This window comes from Triturus cristatus, chromosome 3_2, assembly GCF_964204655.1.
Source record: "Triturus cristatus chromosome 3_2, aTriCri1.1, whole genome shotgun sequence".
NCBI classification, from domain to species: Eukaryota; Metazoa; Chordata; class Amphibia; order Caudata; family Salamandridae; genus Triturus; species Triturus cristatus.
The window spans coordinates 985,957,864-985,975,141 of record NC_140584.1 but is presented as its reverse complement, the minus strand read 5'-3'; the positions used below and the strand labels follow the sequence as shown (position 1 = coordinate 985,975,141).

Below are 17,278 nucleotides of genomic sequence, written 5' to 3'. Positions count from 1 at the left end.
TCAGGTTCTAGCTGCCCTAGACCCTGGAGACTGGATGGTAGCGTTGGAATTGCAGGACGCATATTTCCACATCCCCGTCCTGCCGGCCCACCGGCGTTACCTGCGGTTCACGGTGGTTCAGGAGCACTTTCAGTTCACCGTGCTCCCCTTCGGCCTTACCAGTGCCCCTCGGGTGTTCACGAAAGTGATGGCGGTGGTCGCAGCTCATCTGCGCAGATCGGGGGGTTCCAGTCTTCCCCTATCTCGATGACTGGTTGTTGAAGGCGGGCTCGCCCCAGGCAGTCGTCTCCCACCTCCAGACTACGGCGGATCTCCTGCATTTGCTGGGGTTTTCCATCAACGTGCCGAAGTCACACCTGAGCCCCTCTCAGAAGCTCCTCTTCATCGGAGCGGTTCTCGACTCAGCGCAGTTCCGGGTTCATCCACCGGAACAGCGGGTCCGGGATATACAGTCCCTGATTCCCATCTTTCGGCCTCTATCCTGGGTTTCGGTCAGGCTAGTGTTGCGGCTTCTGGGGCTGATGGCCTCCTGCATCCTACTAGTGCATCACGCCAGGCGGCGCATGCGGGCTCTGCAGTGGGACCTGAAGTTTCAGTGGGCCCAGCATCACGGCAACCTGTCCGACCATGTCTTGATCTCGGAGGGCACTGCACAGCAGTTGCAGTGGTGGCTCACGGACCGCGATTGGGTCACGGGCAAGAGCCTCTCCCTACCCCTACCGGAGCATGTCGTAGTGACGGATGCGTCCCTCCTGGGATGGGGTGGCCATATGGGAGAGGCGGAGATCAGAGGCCTCTGGTCTCTGGCGGAGTCTCGCCTCCACATCAACTTGTTGGAGCTGAGAGCGATCCGACTCGCACTGAAAGCCTTCCTTCCCTCTGTCCGGGGAAGTGTCGTGCAGGTGTTCACGGACAACACCACCGCCATGTGGTATTGCAACAAACAGGGCGGGGTGGGGTCGTGGACCCTTTGTCAGGAGGCTCTGCGCCTCTGGACATGGCTGGAACACCAGGGCATCACCCTGGTGGTTCAACATCTGGCGGGCTCTCTGAACGCCAGAGCAGACGAACTCAGCCGCCGGTGCATGATGGATCACGAATGGCGTCTGAACTTTGAGGTGGCGCAAGGTCTCTTTCAGCAGTGGGGAGAGCCTTGGTTAGATCTATTCGCCATCGACGAGAACGCGCAATGTCAGCAGTTCTGCGCGTTGGAATTTCCAAGGGGGCACTCGCTCGGCGACGCTTTTCATCGCGAGTGGAGTTGCGGTCTGTTGTACGCCTTTCCGCCTATACGACTTCTGCCCAGAGTGCTGAAGAAGACCAGGCGCGACCGGGCCCAAGTCATCTTGGTGGCTCCGGATTGGGCACGAAGGTACTGGTATCCCGAGCTACTCAGTATGTTGACCGATCCTCCGATACGTCTGCCCCTTCGGGAGGATCTTCTGTCGCAGCAGCAGGGGACGGTCCTCCACCCGAACCTGTCCAGCCTCCACCTCCATGCGTGGAGATTGAGCGGCGGCAGTTGATGCCATTTGACTTGCCTCCTGAAGTCTGTGATGTCATTCTGGCAGCCAGGCGTCCCTCCACAAAGACGGTATACGCCTGCCGGTGGAATACATTTGTGGCATGGTGCACAGCAAAGGCTGTGGATCCCCTTTCTGCCCCTCTTTCTGAGGTTCTCCTCTTTCTTCTTTCTTTGGCCCGGCAGGGCTCTGCCTTGGGCACCTTGAAAGGATATCTTGCTGCCATCTCTGCCTTCTTACGGCTTCCTGATCAGCCCTCTCTTTTCAAGTCCCCTGTAGTTTCACGCTTTCTTAAAGGCATTACTCACACGTTCCCTCCTGTCCCTTTCGTAATGCCTCAGTGAGACTTGAATCTTGTCTTGACATTCCTGATGTGCACTCCCTTTGAGCCTCTTCACAATTGTCCTCTTCGTCTTCTGACTCTTAAGACTGCTTTCCTGGTAGCCATCACCTCGGCTAGACGGGTGAGTGAGCTCCAGGCTCTATCGTCCAAGCCTCCTTTTCTATCTGTTCATCCGGACAAGGTTGTCCTTCGGCCTCGTCCTTCCTTTCTTCCGAAAGAGGTGACCCCCTTTCATCTTGGGCAATCTGTCACCTTGCCCACCTTCTTTCCGCCTCCGCATCCTTCCAAAGAGGAAGAGCGGCTCCACCGTCTGGACCCAAAACGTGCGCTCTCCTTTTATTTGGACCGCACGACACAGTTCCGGGTGGACGACCAGCTTTTCGTTGGCTACGTGGGTGCTAAGAAGGGGAAAGCTGTGCACAAACGGACCATCTCCCGGTGGGTCGTTTTGTGTATAAAAACCTGTTATTCCTTGGCAAAAAAGGTCCCTCCTGTTGGGCTGCGAGCCCACTTTACTCGTGCCACAGCGGCTACTACTGCTTTGGGACGGGGAGTCCCTTTGCAGGACATCTGTCAGGCGGCGACGTGGGCTTCGCTGCACACGTTTGCCAGGCACTATTGCTTTGACAGCCAAGTCCGGAGGGATGGCTTCTTTGGCCGTTCTGTCCTCCAGGACTTTCTGGTGTGATCTTTGTTCGCAGACCCACCACCGGGGTTGGTATTGTTTGGGTATCTATTCTAAGGTGAGGAATCTAACTAACGTGTTTCTTTCAGATGAACAAGTTACTTACCTTCGGTAACGATGTATCTGTAAGAAACATTAGTTAGTTAGATTCCTCACCGACCCACCCATCCTCCCCGTTCTGCGAACTGACATCTAGGGTTAAGGCTATCCTTTTCAGGGCCCTAGATTTTTTGGCACCAGTGTCGGTCTCTTGCATGGCTCTGCGTTCCTGGCGCGGAAAGCTACGTACAAGAACTGACGTCAGCGCGCGAGGGCGGCGTCTAAGTACTCCGATGACGTCATTCCGGCGCACAACGCCAACGACGGACGCGGAGCCGCAGACGACGCCTAGCGACGCGCAAGGGGTATTGCTACAAAAATCTTCCGGATCCAGTCTGACCCCTGGGGATATTCTAAGGTGAGGAATCTAACTAACTAATGTTTCTTACAGATACATCGTTACCGAAGGTAAGTAACTTGTTCTTTAGGAATGTCGACTTGCAAGGGGACAAGGCCTAGGGCCTTTAGAATCGCTGGGGCCTCACTAATCCACCCAAGGCAAAGGCAGGTAAGTAAAGGACCCACTGGAGACGCGTGCAGTGTGAGAACACAGCCGCAGGTTCCCTATTGATTTCAATGGAGCAAGTCGCGGTTGGATTTTTAAAGTTTTAGGGTACTTCGGGAGAGTCTACAAGCAAGCCACTTACAAGGTAAGTACTTAGAGGGCCAACACCCACAGGAGCACCAGAGTGCACGAGTTACCTCACCCAGGGAAGCCGGGTGCATAGGTGTCTTTTGGTGTCGGGTCGCGCCGTCGTTTTCAATGGAAGCCGAAGAAGATTTGCTGCTTGTGAAGACTGGAGAAGTGTCCGGTGGAATCCAAGGCTGGATTCAGAAGAAGGAAGACCTGAAAGCAGAAGGGACAGCGTTCACAGCCACTTGCCAGTGACCCGGGGCCAGGAAGATGGATGCCCACGGTAGTCGGGTGATTTCAGGTGATTCACGGGTGTCTTGACTCTTCAGCCACGAGGTCCAGGAGGTGTCAACGACGACCAGGAGCTGCATTCGGAGTGTTCCACGATGTCTGCAGCTTACTGAGGTGTCGGCACCCGGATTGGAGCCAACAAGCCTTGGCAACAGCAAGTCTCGTGAAATGTGAAGAAAGTCAGCGGTGCAGACCAACAAGGTCTGAGGGACTCACCCAGTGAGGGTAAGTCAGGGCAGGCCTGGAGCAACCAGGGGAGCCCTTTGGTTCGATGAGAAAGTCTTCAGGAGACCCACAAGCCAGCCGGCAAGGGATCGCGAAGACGCCTCGTGAGGATTCACTTCACGGGAGCCCACGGTCAATCGGGACGAGGTAGGCCTCTGATTTTCCAGGGAAATCCTGCTGGAGGCTTGGACCACACGTGGTCCAATGCACAAGTTCGTAGAACGTCGTTAAGGGGTTGCACTCGACAATAGTGCATGGTACCCGGGTATTGCTGCTCCTCGTCACTCGTGGGGTCCACTCGCCTCAGGTTTGCTGGGGACTCACAATGGCCGTCGAGAAGTCAGGAATTCCACTTCCGGGGCTGCAGGGACTTCGGACTCTGGCGGGAGCAGGAAAGTTTGCGACCGTTGATTCAAAGTTTTGGTGCCTGCCAAGGAGGGGAGTCAGTTCTTGACTCCAAGGGAGATTCTTCAGTCTTCCACAGGTAGTGGAACATCGAAGGTCCAGGATTATTCTTATAGAGCGTCGTCCAGGGATATCTAGTTTGCAATGGCAACGGTTCCCTATCTTATACTAAAGGAAAGGGAGGGACTAGCTCTATGACCACTCCTCTGGGAGGGTCAGGGGAGTGGGTGGTTACACCCACTTCCTTTTGTCCAGTTTCGCGCCAGAGCAGGGGCAGGTAGCCCCTGAACCAGTTTGAGCTGGCATATGCACAGAGGAGCCTACTGCTCCCCCAGTGCAGGACTTCAAAGCACTCTAGGAGTGCACCCACCCAGCCCCAATACACTAAATCCTGTCTGGAAGGTGGTGACACCTCCCTGTGACAGGATGCCTATTGTTGGGCCTCCTCCACTGCGAGTTTCAGTCAGCAGCAGGAGGGCAGCCCAGTTTCTGTGCTGGTGGCATCCATTTTGTGATGCCAGGCTCTTTCAGATTTCTACCGTGTTGCCACAGTAGGTACATGTCTATCCCTCTAGAAGTGTGGGATCACACTCCCAAACCAGTTACTGGTGTGGGGGTATGATTTCAAGGCGTTGGACACCAAACACGACATGTTTTGATGCAGCCATCCCAAAGTTAGCATTTGCCGCTAGGTTATAATGCACTTAAGAGTATATGGTTTAACCGCATCCACAAACAGCCACAGAGAATAGACTCTGCCAGCTGCAGAGGGGCCCTGCTCATGCAGAGGCACCCCCTCACATGTAAACCAAGCACCCTGCCCTCAGGATTGATAGGGCCTGCCTTAGGGGTGACTGATTTATATGTGTGTGTAAGGTGAGATATAGGGAACCTATACCTCAGTGAGGAATGCTAACACTACCTCACCCAGGCTGCAGTAGCAGGCCTGTGGTGTCAGATTTAGTCTGATTCCCAGGGGTGGCATAATACATGCTTCAGCCCCTGGTAGGCCTGTGAAGTACCTATGCCCTTGGTACCTAAGGTACCATATACTAGGGGCTCATAAGGTGCCACAGCATCCAATCACTAGTGCATCTAATATGCACTCCAAGTTGTTTAGAGAGCACAGAGAGCCTGGGGCCCTGATAAGCAGGGACCCAGCCAGACAATAGCCAGAAACCAGTGTTATCATTAGGAAAAAAAGTGGGGGCAACATAAGTGCAGATCCTACTCTCCTACAGAAGACAACGTGCTAGAGCGGCTTAAGGACTCTCTGGCTACGGCCAAGCCCTTGGGCTTCTCCACCACCCCCCCCTGCGCAGTCTTCTTTTTGCCCCTTTCGGGGCTACGGAAGGGGTGCCCCACCACTTTCCACCCAGAGCCACAAGCCGGCGCAAGCTGTCCAGCCCCTGCGCAGCTGGGGACGTGGGAACCACTGCCAGGGTTCTGGGGGCCAGTAGGCAGGCCAGTCCACCACAGTCCCCTCTGCAGCAGCCTCCAAACCCTCCTAGTCCGACCTTTCAGGGCCATCAATTGCCAGGGGGTGGCAGGATTCGCCATCACCTCCCCCACTGGGCCTGATGGCATATGCAGGCTCTGCAGTGGGACTTGAAGTTACTGTGGGCTCAACATCAGGGGAACCTGTCCAATTTCGTCTAGATCTCCGAGGGCACTGCACACCCATTGCAGTGGTGGCTAACAAACCAGGATTGGGTCGATGGCAGATCCCTCTCCCTTCCCCAACCAGAGTTCACAGTGGTGACCGATGCATCACTTCTGGGATGGGGCGGGCACATGGGGAAGGCGGAAATCAGGGGCCTCTGGTCTCCGACTGAGTCTAGGCTCCACATCAACTTTCTGGAGCTTTGGGCGATCCATCTTGCACTGAAAGCATTCCTTCCCTCTGTCCGGGGAAGAGTAGTGCAGGTGTTCATGGACAGCACCACCGCCATATGGTACTGCAACAAACAGGGTGGGGTGGGGTCGTGGACCCTATGTCAAGAGGCTCTCCGTCTCTGGACATTGCTGGAACATCAGGGCCTATCCCTGGTGGCTCAAAACCTGGCAGGTTCCCTGAACGCCAGGGCGTGCGAACCCAGCGCAGGTGCATGATGGATCACGAATGGCGTCTTTACTCAGAGGTGGCGCCAGGTCTCTTTCAGCAGTGGGGAGAGCCTTGCTTGGATCTATTCGTCACCGAAGAGAACGCGCAATGTCATCAGTTCTGCGCGTTGGAATTTCCAAGGCGGCACTTGCTAGGCAACGCTTTTCGTCGCGAGTGGAGTTGCAGTCTGTTGTACGCCTTTCCGCCTATTCCATTTCTGCCCAGAGTGCTGAAGAAGATTTGGCGCGACCGGTCCGAAGTCATCCTTGGGCACGAAGATACTGGTACCCCGAGCTCCTCAGCATGGCGATCGATCCCCCGATCCGTCTGCCTCTTCGGGAGGATCTTCTGTCGCAACTGCAGGGGACGGTCCTCCACCTGAACCTGCCCAGGCTCCACCTCCATGCGTGGAGATTGAGCGGCGACAGTTGACAGCTTTTGATCTTCCTCCCGAAGTCTGTGATATCATTCTGGCAGCCAGGCGTCCCTCCACTAAAACGGTATACGCCTGCAGGTGGAACAATTTTGTGGCATGGTGCACAGCGAAGGCTGTGGATCCCCTTTCTGTCCCTCTTTCTGAAGTCCTTCTGTTCCTTCTTTCTTTGGCCCAGCAGGTCTCTGCTCTGGGCACTATCAAAGGTTATCTTTCGGCCATCTCCTTCTTTTTACGGCTTCCAGATCAGCCTTCTCTTTTTAAGTCCCCGGTTGTTAACCGTTTCCTGAAAGTTATTACACACGTTTCCTCCCGTGCCATTCATTATGCCTCAATGGGACTTAAACCTTGTATTGACATATCTGATGTGTGGTCTCTTCATACCGGTCCTTTGCATCTTCTCACTCTCAAGACGGCTTTCCTGGTAGCTATCACCTCTTCCAGAAAAGTGAGTGTCGGAGGGATAGGTGGAAACAGAAGCGCGGAGGCCGTATAGGGTTGATAGTGAGGGTTTATTGACAAATTAATAGGCGTAAATAATGCCACAAGGCAAGAAGAAGGGAAATAGAGTCTTGGCGTATCCCTTGGTATACAGCCGTACGGAGGGAGGTCTTCAGTTAACGGTGCTTCTTTTCTCTCGCTTTCTTTTCCGTGGAGGTGGTCCAGAAGAGGGCTCCCCAGGAGGCTCTCAGGAAAGAATGACCCCAAAAAGAGGAAAGAGAGACAATAAGTATCCCTATGTTGTGTTTTTCTAGTCTACCACCACACCCAGGAGCACTTGTGTTGTTTGTTGTGAGTACAATAGAAGGCTATGCTAGAAGCACGATCCCTTCCTTCAGGGTCCTTCTATGTTTTTCCCTTTTCCGTCACGAGAGGGAAGAAAGGAAAGGGAGGGATATGTGCACGTTACTGGTGAGGAAAAAGGGGGGGGGGGGAACAAATGGGCTCCAGTGCGTGGCCAAAAGCATGTGCAGAAGCAGACACTGTGGGTATAGAACAAACACTATGCGGGAGAAAGCCTTTGTGTTCGGGATTTATCGGAAGCGCAAAACATAACAAAATAAAATATGAAGTGGAGAAGAGTGACAGCTTTCCGTTATGGTGGGTGGTACCGCTTTTTCTGTCCCCGTTGTTGCCCCCAGTGTTGGGCTGTGAAGGTAAGCCTAAATGTTGCGGTCGCCACTTTTTTTCACAGTGAGTGAGCTCCAGGCTCTTTCTTCCAAACCTCCTTTCCTTTCTGTTCATCCGGCAAGGTGGTTTTAAGGACCCGTCCTTCTTTCTTGCCAAAGGTTGTCACGCCCTTCCACATCGGGCAGACCATCACTTTGCCCACCTTCTTTCTGCCTCTTTCAAGGGAGGAGGAGAGGCTCCACCATCTGGACCCCAAACGAGTGCTCGCATTCTATCTGAAGTGTACACCGCAGTTCCGGGTGGATGACCAGCTCTTTGTTGGCTATGTGGGTGCCAAAAAAGGTCAGGCTGTGCACAAAAGGGCTACCTCTCGGTGGGTTGTTCTGTGCATCAAAGTGTGTTACTCGTTGGCTAAGAAGGAGCCTCCTGTGGGGCTGCGTGCCCATTCTACCAGGGCAACGGCAGCCACTACTGCCTTGGGACGCGGCGTCCCCTTGCAGGACATTTGTCAAGCAGCTACATGGGCCTCGCTGCACACTTGACAGTCCGGTCCGGAGAGACGGCTTCTTTGGCCATTCTGTTCTCCGTGACTTTCCTGTGTAATCTTGTTCGCAGACCCACCACCGGGGTTGGTATTGCTGGGGTATCTATTCTAAGGTAAAATCTATCACTAACGTGTCTCTTTCAGATGCACAAGTTACAACTTGTGTAACAATATATCTGTATGAGACATTAATTAGTGATAGATTTCTTACCGCGCCACCCATCCTCCCCGTTCTGCGAACTGCTTTCCAGGGTTACGGTCATCTCCCTTTTCAGGGCCCTGGTTTCATGGCACCAGTGGTCAGTTTCTTGCATGGCTCTGCGTTCCTGGCGCGGAAAGTAATGTACAGAACTGACGTCCGCGCGCATGGGTGGTACCTAAGTAGTCTCCGTGATGTCATCTCGGCGCTTACGACGCCAGCGACAGCCGCGGAGGTGCACAACGCCACCTACTGACGCACAGGGGTACTGCTACAAAAACTTGCCGGATCCAGTCTGACGCCTGGGGATATTCTAAGGTAAGGAATCTATCACTAACTAATGTCTCTTACAGATATATCGTTACACAAGTAGTAACTTGTGCAACAACACAACAGTAAAGTGGTGAGCCAAATTGCAGGGTGATGTGGGCTCACGTCCCTGTATCAGGAGGCACTAAGGCTGTGGTCTTGGGATTAGGCTCACAATATCTGGCTCCAGCCTTGTAGGCGCACTCTACGTGTGGGATGACAATATCAGTTGGTGTCATCTTGCCAACCAAGGGTGCCATCTGTACCCGGAGGTAGTTGTTAATGTGTTCGCCCTCCAGAGAATTTCTCCAGCTGACCTGTTTGTTACTTTTAAGAACGCACACACTGCCCAGCTATCCTACTCTTTGCTGTTTCTTCTGCAAGCAGCCTTAGGAGACATGTTATGTTTGAGGTTGACCTGCCTCCCATTCCTCTGATTCCTCCAGTTCTGAGGAAGCTGAGCAAGATCATGCACCGTTAATGTTGATATTGATAGATTGGTTGTGGAGAGTATGGTACTTGAATCTACTGCCTGTTCCTGTGCTCTCCTCTTCTGTTTCCCTTCAGGGCTGACCTCTCTCCCTGGCAAGGGGCAGGTTCTGCATACGAACCTTCAGAGCATCCATCTTCTGACATGGAGATTGAACTGGGGATTCTGAGATAATTTGATGTGCCGACTCTGGTGGTAGATGTGATTTTCTCCGCTTTTCGCCCCTTCCCTTATTCTGGGTGTTTTTCCTGTTTTATCTCTTGGTGCACCTGTATGCTCGTAAGATGTGTTGCATTTTGCGCATTCCTTGTTTCGGCAAGGCTTTGCTGTGGGTACTGTTAAGGTCTATTTGCTGGCATTTTTGGCTTTTATTTGCATACTCGATCAGCCGTCATCCTTCAGGTTCCCTCCGTTTTTTGTTTTCTCAAGGGGTTCACCGATTTGTTTCTTCATGCTCCCTTTGCACATTACTCACCGATCCTGCCGACCTCCCCATTCTGGGAAGTGATCATCTGATTTTAAAAACTCCCAGTTAAGTTTTGATGTATTGCAACTTCTGCTAATTTCATTGACCTCCAAAGGTTTGGGAAAAGAGGACGAGCAACAGATATCAGAGTGTCATGGTTGCTATTTAAACCACTCAATGACTTCATGTCTGCGATACTTACTAGCACTGAGACAGTCTTGGCATAGCATGCTAGCACAGGAAGAGCAATTACAAGTTCCCTTATCCAGTCCGCATCCTGGAGGGATTCAAGAGGTGAGGAATCTGAAGGAACGTATAGTATCCACCAGAAAATCTATACTTTTGATTTAGAGTTGTTACTAGACATTGATGATCATTACTGAAAAGATTGCTATGGCCACTTTAAAGATGTCATACTTCAGGTTTCCAATTTTGTGATGACAAGTGAAAAGTAAATGGTGGAATCCGTTAGGCAATTTTAAATATAGTTCTTCTAATGAAAAATTGTCTTCTTTGGTTTTAGGATTTGAAATTCTAAAGCAAATGTTGTCAGATCAAAGGGTTGTTGCTCACCTCCCGTTAAGACAAATTTGGGATTGGCAAGTATGTATAGCCTGTCGTCAGACAGGACATCAGCGTCTGAAGGCTATACATTTGCTGCTGAGGATTCTACAATGCAGTACACAAAGGTATTTTCATCTCTATTTATGATGTTCAAGAGATAGTGTGTGTGTGTGCGCGTATGTGTGTGTGTGAGTATATATATATATATATATATATATATATATATATACCAGTGGCTATCGCCACTTGGTAGTTATAGTTAGGATTGTGTTTCTATAGAAAATGATTTTTTTGTGTTGCTAATAACTTTAACTCAGTTTTTACGAATTTCTATGAATAAAAGTGCTACTTTTGGACTAGTTTGCGCATGGAAAGTTTCAGGGTGGTCTTTAAAGTGGGGGCTGAGAAAAAAGGGGGTCCCAAAACACATTTTCTCATACAAACTTTAGATACAGCTGCAGCCTAAATCGCTAAATGGATTTGCATCAATTTTGGCAGAAAGCTAGAACTAGGTCCAGAAAGAGTATGTTTTGTAATTTGGTGTAAATACGTTCAGTAGTTTGTTTAGCAATTAATGCTCAAAAACTTAGTATACCTAAGCTGAGAGCTGATTGAATGCCATTAGCTCACACAGGAAATGGTAGCAGCCACCCTAGGACTCCGGACTCATTCCTCAGTCCTAAAACAAAAAACAAAAGAAAAGACACAAGGGGGCAAAGTAGGAATACCCTGACCCCCTAGGCCTGGTGCCCAAAAAGTTTTTTTGTGTGAAAATGATGCCACAAATTCATGGAGGTTCAGTGAATCTGTGGCAAAATGTTTAATTAAAAAAAAAGTCTCCCATGCTTGTATTTCAAACCTCCCTCCCCTACCTGGGGGGACATTTAATTTTGGGTGAGGATGGGACGCCCTCCCTTTCCCACTTTCTTCCCTGGACTGTTTTCTTCCCTGGGCCGTTCCCTTCTCCAGGGACCCCATCCCCCGGTGCATTTTGGAAGGAGGGGGGGGGGGTTGCAGCCCCCCTCCCTGGGTTGCTTATGACTCCTGGGACCCCATTCCCGGGTTCTGCCATGTTTTTTAAGGGAAAGCAGGGGCTTCTAAAGGCCCCAAGAGTCTACCCCCAGGTTCGTGCAACTTAATTGAGAGGGAGGAGGCGGTGCGCCCCCCCTAAGTCTTTAATGGCCCTGGGGACCCTTTCCTCAGAGCCAGTTAGATGCTGTGGCCCGGGAAACCCACCTTGGGGACATAGCGGTTTCCCTGCCTGCAGCGGCGCTGGCAGGCAAACCTGTGTGTGCTCTCTCTTGGCGGGAGCATTTTCAATACTCCCGCCAAGCAGGAGCACACACCAAGTCCGGGAGCTTCAAAAATGCTCCTGCCTGCTGGGAGCAGACTTTTCTTCTGTTTCACTGCCTGATCCGAAGCAGGCAGAGAAGCAGATGAAAATATTGCTCCAGCCTGCAGGGAGCAGCATTATCAGCTGATCCCTGCAGACTAAGCAATGCCAGCTCCCGCTGTATGGACGGAGCCGACCGGGCCCCGGGGGGGTTGGGCTCCACGGGGATAAAATCGGCCCAGGGAGTCGGGCTGTGTGCACCACTCCCCTTAATTTTATTGAGTGAGCCTGCTGGATGGAATATTCAGGTTCTCTCAAGGCTTGTGGAGAGGGGCCATGTGACCCTCTGCCATTTAATTACAATAGTGGAAGTGAAAGAGGGGGCCATGCGGGGGCACCTCCCCTTTGATTAAAAAAATGGCCCTTGGGGGATGGGGTCCCCAGGGCCTGAAGAGCCTCAGGGAGTGGGCAACATGGCCCCACTCCCCTTTTAAATAAATAAGACCCTTGAGGGTGGGGTCTCCAGGGCCTATGGGGGGGGGGCATGCAGCCTCACTCCCTTTTAAAATATGTATTGCCCTGGGGGATGTTGTCCCCAGGGCCAGGCCTTGTGGGCAACCCCCCACCACGCACAGCCAAAGGATGTGCGCAGCTTGGGGCTGGCTAAATTTGGGGGATTGGCCCTGTGGCTACCTTCCCACCATACAAGACCGAACGCCCTGTGCAGTGTGGTATTGGCTGCCTTTACGGGGTTGACTGCATGGGGGACGTAATTTATAGTTACTATAACTGGTGAATTTCAGTGGTTTTTAGAGTTTAAAATGTTACGTTGTTACTGAACCTTTCACCTAACTATAACGTTACTTAAACCTTGGGGGGAGGGGGGGGGGACTTTCATATGGTGTTGCAAGTGGACTCTGTTATGGGGTTGGTGGAATGAGTCACCCAATATATTATGTTTTTTTTATTCTCATTGTCTTGGGTCGTAGTAGTCGGTAAAGGCTGGTTACCTGGTGGACCGATTTGTTGAGTTTGGAGAGAATTGGTCACCTCACACAAAATCTACCCAGTACTATCCCAAACTAAATACTGCCTACTGGCACTCCGTCTCGCCTTCACTCCCTTAAAACTTTGGAAATACCCCACTGTTGGAGCTGCAAAGAGGAGAATGGTAACCTTGCTCACCTCATTCCTCACTGCAAATCACTGACCCTCTTCTGGGATAAAGTCTTCTAATTTCTCTCAAAACTATTTAATTGTCAACCTAAGAAGAATTTTATTTCCTCATCAAAGGATTCCTTGATCCCTGCTTAATCACTCCTCTGACCGCATCCTATTAGACCACTTACTAACATCAGCGACTAAAATAGTTATCTCTAACTGAAAAAACGCACATAAGGCTTTCATTCATGCCCGGATTAAATGGATATCACATATCAGATGGCAAGACAATATCGCACAACAGCTCTCCTCCTGGAAGATACAATCTAGACCCATGTGAGAAACCTTGGATAATTACTTTGCCACCAACAAACCACTATAATAAGTATGCACATTCCTCAACTGCCCTTCTCAACCTACCCTCTCTCCATGTTAGTCTGTGAGGGACCCAAACAATTTTTTTCAATCTACAAGGCTGTAAACTACATTGTCAAATACCTTATAAACTACATTGCAAACTCCATTTCATGGTTCATTATATTATATATTGCTTTGTGTGTACGACGGTGCGATGATTGTAAACTACATATACATTTTTATTGTAGTCTACATTGTTAACTGTATTGTATATGGCATTATATCATGACAATATGGCATTATGGTGTGAACTACATTGTAAACTGCAGTGCATGTTGCATTATTTTATGTATTGCATTATCTGTAAAGCAATGTAATGATTGTGCTGAATTACCTCATATGACAGGTGACGTGCCTCATGTGACACTGTGGTCCAAAAAGACTTTGTATTATTTTGTCCCCCTTTATTTTTTGCTCCTTATTTCTGTAATTTCTTCCTTCTAAAAATTAATAAAATTATTTATAAATAAAAAGAAATCTGACATTTTAATCTTAAAATAACACTGAAATTCACCAGTGAAGTTAAATGAAGTAAATATAACTTACACACTCGCCATACTCGGTGATGTAATTAATTATGTAATATCAGATGTCATCCCTGATATCAATGATATCGTAAAACATATAAGTGATGTAATATGCGAGATCATATTTGAAGTCCTAAGCAGTGTGAGGTGAATTTAGTTTTTTTTTTTAAGGTTGAAAATGTTAAGTTTAACCTATGTTTTCGCCTAACTATAACATCACTTTAACCTTTGTTTTTTTCCATGAATTTCTGAGGGCTTTTTTTTTTTAACATAAAGTAAGATATCTTTACTGTACCTAACTATAACTTCACTTTAACCTTTGATTTTCCCCAGAGAAAATCGTTATTGTTTAACGTAAAGTAATGTTATTACCATTTCCACGACTTCCTACCCACCCTCTGCGGTTGGCTAGTCCATGCCGTGCACGTCCTTTGGCTATGTGTGAGGCACAGGTTTGGCAGCAGTGTGTGGCCTACGCCAAGGGACCTGCCACATTTATTTTTATTTAAATAATTTTTGGATCCCATAAGCTCTTGCGGGACGTCCACTCCTGTGGCATCACAGCAACCAAAGATAGAGGTTTTCAAATATTCCCACCGCCCCCTCACGCCCTACCAACACCCAAGTGTCCGGGTTCCGTCCCTACCCCCATATACTTCAGTTCTTTTTCATGATTCGGACTAAGTCCCCCTGTCCTGTAATGGCTGCCGCAACATTCCTCTCTATGTTGAGGCCAGCCTATACGAACATGAGCTCTTGCGGAATGGAAGTGGCTGACCAGGGAAAGGACCCCTACGCCAATCAGATCACTCTATTATATGAAGTTTCGTGCCTGTGGGACTCCCACGGACCCAACTGTCCTGTTATCTATACATTTTTAACTCAATTTCTCAAAAACTACTGAACCGATTTACACCAAATAACAAAAAGCACCCTTTGTGGGTAAAAATCAGTGGGGAAATTGTATTTTGGGCCCCCCTCCTGCCGCTTTTCACAGTGGCTGCTTGACGGATCACCTCGACACATTCCAGGAAGGAGCTAAGGTGGATGAACTGTTTGTGTTTTTGGGAAAGTTTTGTGAGGATTAGTCACAGCACCAAAGTTATTAGCAAAACAAAATCAGTGTTCTAAATATAACTACACATTGATGTTGACAATAAACGTAGCCCAGTAATACTCATTTTAGAGCAACTATACTAATAAATGTACATTCACACGTTATTACGGTGCAAAGGTCAAATTAGAGTAATTCCCACAGTACACAAAAACATGAGAAAAATTGTTCACTAGGTTTACTTAAAGGTAGACATCTCTGATAGTCAAGACGCCTCTTCTGTGTGAATATACCAATATCATTTTAACTTATCTGTACACATTTAACCCTCGTTCATCTAACCACTGATCTACCACCACCCTCCCTCCTCTCTGTTCTGTGGAATGGTCTCTTTTTCCATCTAAAAATGTCCAAATCTAGAGACCAGCACATAAGTACCTCTGGTTCTTTGTTGGACCCTGTGTCAGAGGGTGTGGATGGGGTAAAAGAAAAAGCAGGGGACGGTCCTCCACCCAAATCTGTCCAGCCTCTACCTCCTTGCGTGGAGATTGAGCGGCGGCAGTTGACGTCGTTTGACCTGCCTATAGAAGGCTGCGATTTGATCTTGGCAGCCAGGCATCCCTCTACTAAGACTGTATACTCCTGCAGATGAAACAAATTTGTGGCATGGTGCACAGCAAAGGCTGTGGATCCCCTTTCCGCCCCTCTTTCTGAGGTTCTCTTGTACTCCTTTTTTTGGCCCAGCAGAGCTCTGCTCTGGGCACTCTAAAGGGCTACCTCTCGGCCATTTCAGCCTTCCTTAGGCTTCCTGATCAGCCTTCTCTTTTCAAGTCCCCTGTTGTAAATAGATTCCTTAAGCGCGTTACTCATCTTTTTCCTCCTGTTCCCTTCGTAATGCCTCAGTGGGACTTGAACTTGGTTCTTACCTACCTCATGTGCGCTTCCTTTGAGCCGCTACATAACTGTCCTCTCAGACTTCTCACTTTGAAAACTGCCTTTCTGGTGGCCATCACCTCTGCACGCAGGGTGGGTGAGTGAGCTACAAGCTCTTTCTTCCAAGCCTCCCTTTCTGGCTGTCCATCTGGACGAGGTCATTCTGAGAACTCACCTTCCTTTTTTCTCAAGGTGGTTACTTCTTTCCACATTGGCTAAACCATCACTTTGCCCACCTTCTTTCCGCCTCCTTCAAAAGATGAAGAGAGGCTCCACCGTCTGGAACCAAAACATGCGCTTTTCTTCTACTTGGATCGCACCAAACAATTCCGGATGGACAACCAGCTCTTTGTTAGTTACGTGGGCACTAAGAAAGGTCGGGCCGAGTACAAACGAACCGTCTCCAGGTGGGTCGTTCTGTGCATCAAAGCCTGCTACTCTTTGGCAGAGAGGGAGCCTCCAGTGGGGCTGCGCGCCCATTCCACCAGGGCAACGGCAGCTATTACTGCTTTCGGACGAGGGGTCCCCCTAAATGACATCTGTCAGGCAGCCACGTGGGCATCGCTGCACATGCTCACCAAACACTACTGCCTAGACAGCCAAGTCCGGAGAGATGGCTTCTTTGGCCGTTCTGTTCTCCAGGACTTTCGAGTGTGAACTTGGTTCGCAGACCCACCTCCGGCGTTGGTATTGCTGGGGTATCTATTCTAAGGTAAGGAATCTATAACTAACTGTTTCTTTCTGATGAACAAGTTATTTACCTTCGGTAACAATATATCTGTGAGAAGCATAGGTTAGTTATAGATTCCTTACCGCCCCACCTATCTTCCCCGTTCTGCGAACTGACTTCTAGGGTTAAGGACTTCCTTTCAGGGCCCTAGTTTTGTGCACCAGTGGTCAGTGTCTTGCATGGCTCTGTGCTTCTGGCGTGGAAAGTCATGTACAGAACTGACGTCAGCGCGTGAGGGCGGAGTCTATGTAGCTACCACGACTTCATCCCAGTGACCTCGACCCCGATGATGCGCAGGGGTACTGCTGATGAAAAACTTTCCGGATCCAGTCTGAAGCCTGTGGCTAATTCTAATCCATAACCTATGTTTCCCACAGATATATCGTTACCGAAGGTAAGTAACTAGTTCTTTTGTTTTCCGCTGACTGACTCAGTGGGGTGACGCTCCTCTGCCATTACGGAGGAGCCGGCCCTGCTGCTCACAAAAAATCTCTGAATCCAGTCTGGCACCTGGGGACAATTCTAAGGGAAGGAATCTGCAGCTAGATTAGTAAGTAAATAACTTGTTCTCTAATACATAAAAGTCACCTCTAGGCTAGGCCCTGGACCGCCCAGAGGGCAGGATACAATGTATTTAAAAAGTAGGATATGTACTTTTAGAGTTTACATGTCCTGGTA

At 49.7% G+C, this 17,278-nt stretch overlaps 1 protein-coding gene across 2 annotated transcripts in view; it reads left to right on the top strand.

Annotated features, from left to right (window-relative positions):
- The window catches only part of ZZEF1 (zinc finger ZZ-type and EF-hand domain containing 1), a 1,433,434-nt gene that overhangs the window by 1,312,085 nt on the left and 104,071 nt on the right, over nt 1-17,278 (top strand). For both annotated transcript variants that reach the window (XM_085649580.1, XM_085649579.1), the window contains one exon: nt 10,405-10,570. In XM_085649580.1, coding sequence (XP_085505706.1) covers nt 10,405-10,570 — 166 coding nt within the window. The remainder of the gene's footprint in view (nt 1-10,404; nt 10,571-17,278) is intronic.